At 27.4% G+C, this 12,540-nt stretch overlaps 1 protein-coding gene across 1 annotated transcript in view; it reads right to left on the bottom strand.

The window, feature by feature from the left end:
* Positions 1 to 3,297: 3,297 nt before the first annotated feature.
* The window catches only part of LOC109594591 (uncharacterized), a 56,585-nt gene continuing 47,342 nt past the window's right edge, over positions 3,298 to 12,540 (bottom strand). The window contains exons 3-5 of the mRNA XM_049963360.1: positions 6,510 to 6,665; positions 6,226 to 6,455; positions 3,298 to 4,345 (exon numbers count right to left, since the gene is read on the bottom strand). Of these exons, the coding sequence (XP_049819317.1) occupies positions 3,514 to 4,345; positions 6,226 to 6,455; positions 6,510 to 6,665 (1,218 nt within the window). The 3' untranslated portion in view covers positions 3,298 to 3,513. The remainder of the gene's footprint in view (positions 4,346 to 6,225; positions 6,456 to 6,509; positions 6,666 to 12,540) is intronic.

Here is a 12,540-nt window from a genome sequence, read left to right as displayed (position 1 = left end):
ATTCTACTCTTCGGCGCATTACAGAGACTGTTTTGATCGAGTAAAAAAATAATATTTCTAAGAGAAAATTAAATTTAAATTTTTATGAATTTTTTTATACTACCATACATGGCTATTTTTTTTTTCAAAAAGTTCATCCAAAAATAACAAATTTCCAAGAAAAAAAAAATCCGATAACGTAATTTTATTTTTAAATATTTGAAAATTTAACAATTTATTTAACAGAAAAAATTCAATCATATATTTTATTTAAATGTTCTATTTTTAGATGTGATGTGATCTTATCTTATCTATTTTACATTTGAACAACATTGATTTTTGAGGTTTGAAATTTTTAAGAATTTTTTTTTATACCGCATGCCTAATCTAACCTATTTTTTTAGGAAATTTATCAAAAATAGAATATTTCTAAAAAGTAAATAAATATAAATTATCAATAATTTTTGAATATTCATAGTTTTTATAAAATTTGATAAAAAACAATTTACATTTTTTTCATGATTTCAATAATTTACGAAAAATTGTTATTGAAAAAAATCAAATATATAATATTCTGTTTTAAACAGTTTTTATCTAAACAGATAAAGCTATATTTATTATCGACTGAATTTACGAGATATCCGTTGGTTTTTGTTTTTATACAAATATTTAAAATTATTGTTAAAATATTTAGAAATTTGGAAAAAAAAAGAAAAAGTTTCAATTAATAAATGTGTTCATAATAATTTCAAGAAAAAACCTCAAAAAATCAGTATTGTTTAAATCTAAAATTATTTTTTCTCTAAGATTTCAGTTTATAAAAAATTGAAAAATTACGTTATAGACAATTTTTTTTTCAAAATATATTTTTGATGTACTCGAAAAAAAGTTAAGTTAGGTTTCAATTTCTTTTTTTTTTTTTTTTTTTTGAAATATTCTATTTCTGAATAACTTTCAAAAAAATGGCATACAGTATAAAAAAAATTTCATAAAAACAATCAGTATTGTTCAAATTTAAAATAAATTTATCAATAAGAAATGATGATTTTTTCAACTAACCAAGGCAAGTTCTTCATTACTCCTAAAACAAGAACATTTACAAAAGTATATTTAAAAAAATATTGATTTGAATTTTAAAAATTAATAAAAAAATACACACTCGGCCCCAAATTAACCATATACTAGATTTCCTACAAAAAAGATTTCAGGAAGTATTTAATCTATAAAATTTTTAAATATAATATTTATGATTAAATAAAATTTTTGACACAAGAAACGGAAATTTGGATTCCGAAAATTGATGTTAAAAAATTTATTGGAAAAATTATTTCTGTTATTATAAACGGAAGATAAATGTTGAAATTAGGAAGCAATGAAAAATGCAGGTATTAATTTCGAATATTCCTTTCTCTTATTTAAGTGACAGCTTCGTGGCATGATTGTTCCTCGTAATCCTCTTGTCTAGGTTTCCCGAAATAATATCTCTCATGTGGGAATTATTGGATGGCCAATCCAACACCTGAATATCAATGTACCAAAGATACGAACGTTTTATTATCAAAATTTTTCATTTATGATTCTTTTAGTTCTCTATAATAATAAACCAATTATGTGATTCCCTCTTTGTATATTAATAAAACATTATTTTCTTCAACAAATTAATAATCACAATTAAACAAAATATTAAAATTATCAGAAACATTACATTTATTAGTATTCAGGAATTGAATACAGGATGACTCATCTAACTAAGTTATTGATGTTTCAAGATGCACAAAATAACGAACACCCTGTATAAAATATAGGAGTTAATAATGGCTGCTTATAACATGGTCCTTGATTAACGTATGCGCCAAAAATGATCTTTCCAGCATCGAAATTGGTGGTTTTACTGACATTCTAATTAGACCAACAATCTCTCAAAATTAATTAAATTAATAACTGAAAAGTGATTAGGTTTAAATATAAGACAGGGTGTAACCATTTTATTTGCTGTGCTGGTCTTAAAAACCCCAGTTTTTGATAAAGTTGATGTCACTTCCGATAAAATTGGAAATGAAATTTTCTTCAAAGTATATTAGAAAAGTAGTTTAGGTTATAATTGCTGTAAATATTTCAGGACACTATCTTTTTACAGCTTTCCATAAATTTCACCATGTACAAATACAAATAATACATACATATATATATATATATATATATATATATATATATATATATATATATATATATATATATATATATATATTTGTTATAAATTGTCAACAATAAAATGATTTATTTAAAAAAATAAAACTAATTAAATGATTGAAGTATGTAATTTAAAATATGTATTGATTTGTTAATGATAATTAAAATTAGCTCATTATTATTATATACATAACATAAAATATCTGATAAACTGATTAAAATTGTTTAATAATTGTAATAATATGTAATTATTTAAGTAGTCATTTAATAAGTCATAAATTATGATTACATCTATAAAATTTAATTTTATCAATTTTACTGAACAAAATTTGAAAAATCATTTGAATATTTTATAAAATTGTCATAATTAAAGAATAGGAAAATTTAACTTTTATCTATTTAATTCTTCAAGAAAAAATTTCATAAAATGATTTTCCTCTTAAAATTGACAATATTTTTTCATCATTATTAATTAAATTTGAAATTTAATAAATATAGATTTATAGAATTATTTTTACATTTTTAAGCACACCCTATATAATTAATTTTTCATAGTTAATATCAATAATATTAAACAAAATTTAAGGAATTGTTAGAATAGTTGTTAAAATTTAAATTGTAAAATTTATTTATTTTATTTATTTATTTATTAACTTTAATATTTGTCATTAATTATTAAATATAATTAAAGTAATGTTATTTAAATATGAATATGGTAAATAAAAAATATAGAAATAGAATGTGCAAATATTTCTCTGTAGCGTCCAACAGTGCGTCACCGTCGTTTCTTTAAACACAATCCGGACATATAAGCAATGGACTTTTGCATCGAATGTCGCACATTGATCTATGCCTACACCTGGCAATCCGCGTTCGGGACGCCCGCTAGCGTCGAAATCGTGCTGAATCAGCCGCGGTGGCGCTCATACTCATAATTAGCTGTACCGACTACTTTGCCACTTGAAAAGTATACATACAACGTACTTGAATAAGAGTGGTTTTAGGTCTAAAAGCTTTTGCGTATTATGTTACACATATGCTAATTAATACTCAATAAATTGGTTTAAATGTACTTTGTTGTCGTTTACCGGAAAACAAATTGTTTTAGATAAATGAAACACATTTCTATATATAAATATTTATTTTTCACGTAAACTACTCGTACATGTAACAAATCTAATTATTATAATAAAAATACACAAAATTCGCTTCACGACAATATTGCAGAGTGCGTCTGATAATTTTAAGATAAACTGAATAACTTAAACATTTATCACAATTTTTACAATAATTTAAAGAAATGGCTTCCAGAAAAATTTAATACAACTCATAATAATACAAAAATTACACCCAAAGTACTTTCATCGAGTTAGAATTCGTTTCATCCACTGGATTAGAGTGCCATCTTTTGTGTGACGCTGTCGAATTTGGGGTTTGCCACAATTTTATGTCATCAATATTTGCCTTCCGGTCGTCGGATTTTTCCTCAATAGTACTGGGAACCAGAGTGGTCTCAATTAGAGATGTTGGTTCAAGTGAGCTCAAACCGTTGCTATTGTGGAGCATGCTCCTCAACAATGCGTTTTTGGTGGACACTTCATCCAACATCGTGGAGTTCATTATAGGCAACCCGACATCTTGGAACGAATTCATGGAAGAAAAGCCGCTTTCGTCTTCCACGGAGCTTATGCTGCCTGCCGAGGGAGACGTCGACTTTTCGGATTCTTTATATTTGGGTTTCTGAACGGTGAACGTTGCCGTCGACGTTTCATTTATGGACGACGTAACGAAGTCATCGTTCTCGGCGAAACTTCCCCGAGCGGAGTCCACGTTTCTGTAAGTTTTACTCAGCGAATTCCTTCTGGTTTCGTTCAACTGCAAGGACAACTTTCTGTTAAGCGGGATTGAAGTCTTCACCTCGTCGGGCAAGATCAACTTCGGGCATAGGGAAAAGGACGTCGTCCTTTGCGGTCTGTTCTCGTTGGCAAGTGGAAACTCCTTCGCTAGGGACACCAAAAAGTCAATGTTGTTTTCAGGCTCGTTCTTCACGTGGGCCAGATCCGGCTCGCGAGTGTTCAACAACGATTGAGCGGTTCGTAGGAGCCGGAACGCCTCTTGAGCTAATTTCTCCGGAGGTATTTCTTCCGGGGATACTTCTGGTTTTTTATGTCTTCTCCTGTAACATAAGCATGTATATTTCTGTGTTTATTTCGATTACTTAAATTTAATTCATTTTAAGTATAAGCAAAATTAGTTTATCGATAATATTTTGGACTTCTAATATACTTAAAGCATGAAGAATCTAAAGAACCTAAAGAATCTAAAGAATCTAAAGAATCTAAAGAATCTAAAGAATCTAAAGAATCTAAAGAATCTAAAGAATCTAAAGAATCTAAAGAATCTAAAGAATCTAAAGAATCTAAAGAATCTAAAGAATCTAAAGAATCTAAAGAATCTAAAGAATCTAAAGAATCTAAAGAATCTAAAGAATCTAAAGAATCTAAAGAATCTAAAGAATCTAAAGAATCTAAAGAATCTAAAGAATCTAAAGAATCTAAAGAATCTAAAGAATCTAAAGAATCTAAAGAATCTAAAGAATCTAAAGAATCTAAAGAATCTAAAGAATCTAAAGAATCTAAAGAATCTAAAGAATCTAAAGAATCTAAAGAATCTAAAGAATCTAAAGAATCTAAAGAATCTAAAGAATCTAAAGAATCTAAAGAATCTAAAGAATCTAAAGAATCTAAAGAATCTAAAGAATCTAAAGAATCTAAAGAATCTAAAGAATCTAAAGAATCTAAAGAATCTAAAGAATCTAAAGAATATAAAGAATCTAAAGAATCTAAAGAATCTAAAGAATCTAAAGAATCTAAAGAATCTAAAGAATCTAAATAGCACCTCCAATCATTTCCGAGTAAATAATGACAAAAAAGTTAAACCTAGACTTCTTAGATCTTTTAACCAGTCTGAATACAGTATTGATACAAATTGTACTTTGTAATTAATATATTTAATTGAAACTCTTTTGAGAGATACTTGAGTGAAACAGTTTAAAATGATGAAAATAATGAGACAGAAAACCACTGCATTGAGTCAGTAATTTTTGTTAAAAACGTAACACTCTTCTCTATTCATTTCCAAAGAGGAAGCTTAAAAAGATTTAACACGGTGGACCAATGGTACTAACAATAATAACAGGATTATTCAAAAAACTCAAAAAGAAGAAAAAAGTTGCTGCCAAAAGAGTAGACAAAGTTTCGAAGTGGAGCTAATTTGAATAATACAAATATATGGATTTAATGAAAGTCAAATAAATCGAAGTAAAAGAAAAAAAGTAGTTGGTACATTTATCTATATGTCTATTTTCTTAGATTATATTTTTATTTTAGATTATTTTGACAATTTTTAAAGGTGGAATAATAGGTGCAAGATGAATTGCCTACCTATACATATCATTTTTAAATATATCTAAACATAATATATATCATATATATAGACAGTTGAATAAACTAGTTTAAAAAAATCTTTATTATTCTATGTCATAAAAAATATTATTAGTATAAATATATTATTAATATTACATAATGAACCTAATCATAAAAAATGCAACACAATTATTTGTTCTTTTTTATGAAATTTAAAAAAATAATAATTTCCCTTTTGAATTGGTCACCTTCACACGTTCTAAATTATGTTATTGCGAAATTTTCTTCTTCAGTAAAATTTATTTATGTACTTGAGAATGCTGAAGAAAGTCATAAAACTGCACTTTATTTTTCTCGTCGCAATAAAATGAACTAATTGCAAATTGTTATTTTTTATGTGTAATGACGTCAGGTACTCACATAACGGGAGGTTTCTCATTGAGCTCATTTGTTTGTTTTTAAAAACCTTCCTCGTAAAGAATTCCAACAATTACACACGTTATAATTCAGGAGTGAAAGTAACAAAATAATGAATGTACGTACATATTACTAATACCATTGTGTATTTGCTTATCATACAATTGTTCATTCTGGTAATTTAAAATTAAAAATATAAAAACTGTTTCCTCACCACGATATCTCTGAATAAGTCATCGATTTGTCCGCGCACGTTAACGTGTCGGATGAGTTTTCTTCCTGCTTGGACAGATCTAGACTCATGTGATGATCGCTCCTGGATCTAGGCACTGACTGTTTCGTGTTTATCCTATTCCCTAACAGTTCTAAACTGTGGTGAGACTTTTCAAGAAACGCCACCACCTGCTTCATAACCGCCCTGTACATCTCCCTACTTTTCTCTATCTGAAATAACAAATCGATTTAATTTAAGTAAAAGTGGAAGTAACGAATAATTACCTCTTTGATTTGCCATTGCAACGTGTCGACTTTCGATTGAAGCATTATGTTTTCAACTGAAATGTCCGAAGAACGTGACGAACTTGAACTTCTGATGCTCCCGTTGATGCTGCCCAAAGACAGCCGCCTAGTGTCATCCAAGCTGCTTCTAGAAGTCTGCAATCAAAGGAAGACGGATGTTATTTTCGTAATTAATACTTGGGGTACGGTTATTGTTCCAAAATGTCAAAAGCATTGACCATGGATCTACTGGAATAGTTAAAGGACCATTGGCATTTAAAGGACACTCCTTAAAAACACACTCCAATTGTGATTTATAGTGGCCATTAGTATTAATGTTACGTAATAAATAACTACACAATTTTAATTAAGGTTGCTCTTTTAGATTTATTGTTTTAGTATTAAACTTAAATGGAACTGCTATAAAATTTTAGATTTATGTCGGAGAATCATCTTTGATACACATTTCCTGAGAATGGGAACCATAAATGAATGACGCGGAAGCATCGATTTATTGCATTTTAATCAGCATTTTCCTACAAAGTATCGGCTGTTTGTTTACAACTGAAAGCCATTGTGCTATAAAATCATCTTTTACGTAACACTTCCTTCGTATAAATTTCCCATATACATATTTTCCTCTGGATAATTATGGAAGATCGAACAGTACTTAGAATGTGTATTAATAGGAGGACCTTTGTTCGTTACACACTGCCTAGTTTCCAAAATCATAAATTCCTAACTCCTGAGCTCCCACAATAGAGTTGATTAAGAGCTCGTTAATGCATTATTGTTAAAATATACAGTTACGTTCATCTTCAGTTAAATTAAAGTCCTCCATAAACATCAATATGTTCTTAACAAATCAATGTTAATAAATTAATGCCCCCATCTAAATGATTTAATACATTAATAACAACGAAACCGTAAAAACAACAGTTAGAAAACAACTGCACAAGAAAAACACGAACCGCCAAAAATTCAGGTTCGGCGTCACACCAGTTGAACAATCAGTTTCTAGGATATACGAATTAAGCAATTACACGAAAAAAATATAATAATAACTAGGATTTTAACCGGCAATTAAAGAAACAATTAGGTCCGGGCGTTCGACAGGAAAGAGATTCGTCGCCGTGCGCCAAATTTTGGGCGACACACACACTTCTGACTGACGGTTTCTAATTAATTCGGTTCATGCTCGCGGATCAAACACAATAACGATCTTGTGCATTGCGAAATTTTTTAAATAAAAAGTATAACAATTGTATTATTGAGTGCGGCAACTATTAATTATATAAATAAGGTTTAATCATTATTATTTTTAGGTCTGGTGAACAGCACATTAAAAACGTATGAACGAATTCGATTGAAGTTTGAGTTGAATCCGAATGTTGGTTGGGATTATTGAAACGTAATTTTGAGCACCGGTGCCATTACCCCTCTGGTTAACTCTCGATAATCCGGGACCATAAATAATAACGCGGCTATGTGGTATGCAAACGAAAGAATGGAATTTATGTTAGTGTAGGTCGTCTCTAGTCGTAAATCGCCAGTGATTGCCGGAAAATATAACACTTCAAAAGACCCAATGACATAATATCGTACAAGCAATTAAATATTTATGTAAAAAATTATGTTACAATCCGTTATTCCGTTCTCAAAAACATTGTGTAAATAGCGGTTAAACGAAATTGTCGTTTTTATTTGTCTTCGATCTTCACCATCGGTTTTAGGTTAATTGTTTCATCATATATCTAGAACTATTCATATTATATTTGTATTAACAAATGGATTCTAAATATTTGTAATATGTGATAATTAAAATGATAATTATTCAGATAATTATCATTTTTTGAGACATCAAAATAAAATATACTTAAATCTAACGTTGTTTTGCACAAATTCTAATTATTCTCAACAATAAAAAATACAATTTAAATAACCATTATAAACTGTAATAATCTCATTAATAAAAGGCAAAATATTATATTATTGTAGAAAATCAATAAAAACGATATTATCCTAAAGCTGCTTATTTTTAAAATTCTATACTATAATACTTAAAAAATATAAAAAATAAATTATAATTTGAATATTTTTTAATTTTTTTACTATAAATTATAATAATCTCATTAATGAAAAGCAAATTAGTATTGTAAAAAGTCAATAAAAACCAAAATGATATAATAGGAACTTAGATAATTATAAATTGTTGATGCATAAGAAACTATTATTTTGTTTATTTTAAATAAATCTAAATTATATAAAATTAAATTAAAAAAAAATTTGAATAATTTTTAAATTTTTTAATATAAATTACAATTAATAAAGATGATACTTAAAAATGTGTAAAATAAAATATATTTTGAATAATTCCCATTTTTTATCATAAATTACAATAATCGCATTAATAATAAGCAAATTATTATTGTAAAAAGTCAATCAATGAAACGAATATTAAAAATGATATAAATATCCGGAAATTGTGCACCAGACACTATTATTTTACTTATTTAAAAAAAATCTAAAATACTTCAAAAATATATAAAATAAAATGTAATTTGAATAATTTTCTATTATGCTATAAAAACAGTTGATACATCAAAAACTGTTATTTAGCTTATTAAAAAAATATAAAACAAAAAGTCAATTATATAATTTTTAAATTTCTCATTAATAATAAACAAAGGATTATTGAAAAAGTTTATAAAAACCAAAATAACCACATCTTTTTATTTTCGAGCATTTTTAATGGAATTTTAAAGAAACACAAAAATTCAATTAAGTTAATCAATTGAATTGTCTATGATATCAACACACACTAACATTTTCGAATGTCATAAAAACATTCAAAATATGTGTCTTTTTATAAAAAATATAAATTTGGAAAATGGTTGTTTCTTAAGATAATTGACAAGTTTCAATCAGCTGTGACAGTTACTAAAATATTCTAATTATCACAGACTGCAACATGAATAAAAAATAAATAAACCTACAAATTATTGCCTTAAAAATGTTTCAAAGAGTATCTAATAACTAAATTATTTGCTAATGTAACTAAACAAAAAAATAACATTTTGTTCATTTCCATATAATTAATAACGTTTTTTGTAACAAAATTATTTTTTGCTTCTACCTGATTTAACCAATTAAATTAAATACATTTTAATTTATATTAAGATAAAAAACGATTAATTTTTCTAGACTGAGTTACTTTAAATATTTTCAGTCACTTTCATTAATTATTTTCTTACTTAAAATGAGCCAAATGTTCTGCTTATTGTTAGAAGTACGAGTACACCAATTCCTTAATTTTAGGCCTACAATTTTTACTTTAATAAGTTACTGGAAAAGTTTTAATTACAATATCAGACAATACGAAAATTCATTTTATAAAAAATATAAATTTGGAAAATAGTTGTTTTTTAAGATAATTGACAAGTTTAATAAATCAGCTGTGACAGTTTTATTCAGTTGCTAAAATATTCTAATTAACACAGACTGATAATATGGGTAAAAAATAAATGAACCTACAAATTATTGCTTTAAAAATGGTTCAAAGAAGTATCTAATAACTAAATTATTTGACGTTGAAAATATTGTTACATTGTATAAATCACGCAATTAAAGATTAATTGCAGCGGACTAAAGACGAGTGGTTCCCATATAAATGAAAATCTACTCAAACCTGTAATTATATACGTCCGTAATCAGATATGTGTGTATCACGTTTTGGATATAATAACGAAGAATCGCTTCTTTAAACAGGTAGGTCACACTACTGGTTCAAAATCACCTGGGGAACATTCTATAAGCCCAATTACTTAATACTACATGCCCTGGACACTGAAACTAATTCAATTTGCAACATTGATTCGTTCTATCCCACGTAAAACAGCATCGGAAAATTGCCTTAATTTTTTTATATATCGATTGCAGTGTTCTGCCTTGGCCGCAATTTTGCCATTTTTCTTAAAACTCTTTGTATGAATCGATGAGGTTGGCTAAACGTTTTAATAATGATTGTAAAAAAATGCAGATAATTAGATCGGATGTATGGCAATTAACGCTAGATTTATAGTTGTGACATCCTTTTACCTTCGGTACGGTATTGTTATTTTTCTAGTCGATGTGACAAATCTGATTTTTTGCATTATTATTCCATCCACCAATACATGAAAATATAAAAGAATAGAAACGATCTGTTGCGTTTCAAGCATAGATCCTGCCGCTTAATTGGTCACTTTCTTGCTGCGTTTACGTACCACGCATTTTTTTGCAAGCTTAACAGTTATTCCCAGCAGGAATTCACCGTAAAAACTGAAGTTGGTGGAAGTTCGCATCGCCGCATTATTATTATCTAACCCAAGAAATTAGTCTGTCATGTAAATTAGATTGTTGTGATAAGCAGCTTATCTTTAATTAACTGGGTATCGAATAATGTTCCTTTCTAGCATAAAAAGACTATTGGAAACGGCGGAATGTGACGGTTCTAGGGCACTTTACTCTCAGATGCATGCACATTCTCTTTAACGGCGGGTCTTGAGCAATTTAATAGCAGACCATCGTGTAATCGTTATAATCATTAATCACAGAAAATAGCGTTTAAACAATTGCCACGCCGATTATGTAGTTAAGATTTATAATATTCTATCGGTTATATAATTTCACAGGTAATAAAAGGAAGTTATTTTAATTATTAGTTTTATTTTTTATTGCAATGGGAATATGCATGGAACAACTCATCTAATAGTAACAAAATGGTCCGGGCACACTCTGCTCAAACAGTCCACTACTTTAACCATCAAAAGAATATCTTCCTACTAAAACAGTACTAACAAGAATTTTCCTATAAATCTATTAGAAAAAGTTGGACAACATTGTGAGCAGCAGTGATGATACTAAGACTAAGAGCTTAGAAAATAGTCCAATATGTGTAGAAAATCTGTAAACACGTCTAGTTTGTTTGTCAGAGGGACAATTTTGACCTAAAAAACATAACAAAACCTTCAACCCACTAAATAAGTGTGTCATTCCTCAATTTTTTTTTTTTTTCAAATCGAAATCAGAGTCATACCCAATAATTTCGTCAAACTTTCAAACCCTATAATCCTGAACAAGTGGATTTATTTTCAAAAACTAAGCAGCAGTAAATAGGGAATTAAAATTTGGCTCCATTCCTATTTCAAAAAATTAGAGAGTTAAAGGTTTTCCTATGCTTTTTTCATCAAAATTTCATGTTTTTGGATTTAGTTAATTTTTCTATAATGCTTTGATTTATTTGATGAAAATTTATTATATAAATATTTTAAATTCATGAGTTTTTGCATAATTCTGTGGAAAAATTATCAGTCAATCATATTTTTTATGAAAATTATCATATTTTTCAAGAATATTGGAATATTATAGTATCAATACTAGACTGTTTCAAAAAAATCGACAATTTTTTTTTCTTATTTATATCGAAAATCTTGTTGGAAATGGTAAAAAAAATACTGTGATAGTTACAGCTCTTAATATTTATATTAAGAGGTGCCGCATCGTAAATTTTAATTTCCCTTTTAAATAACACGGGAACGGTGTACTCTTGGATTTTGAAATTTTTTAATTCTCGTTAGAGATAATATTTTAAAATGATAAAAACAGATTTTTATAAAAAATTTTAGTTTGATTGTTTATTATAATGAAAGTAGTATATATCGTTACACTAACAGACTTTTAGTACAATTTGGCAATTTTTTTCTGTATTCACAATAAGTATTGTAATTGCTCGTCATTTTTCGTGAAACACTTATTGCTAGTTATAAGTGAATACAGAAAAAAATTACCAAATTGTAGTAAAAGTCTGTTAGTGTAAAAATCTATTTATTTAAATAAAATGCTTAATTTTAAGCAGTAAAATAACATTTATTTAATAAAATTTTTAGTTTTCTGCAGATAACTTATGATCTGTAAAAAATATCAAAAACTTTACGGAAATAATTTATAGGAAATTGAATTCTCTACAAAAAATGTCATATAAAATTTTCCC

This window comes from Aethina tumida, chromosome 2 (genome assembly GCF_024364675.1).
Source record: "Aethina tumida isolate Nest 87 chromosome 2, icAetTumi1.1, whole genome shotgun sequence".
Classification (NCBI taxonomy): Eukaryota; Metazoa; Arthropoda; class Insecta; order Coleoptera; family Nitidulidae; genus Aethina; species Aethina tumida.
This window is presented reverse-complemented; position numbering and strand designations above follow the sequence as displayed.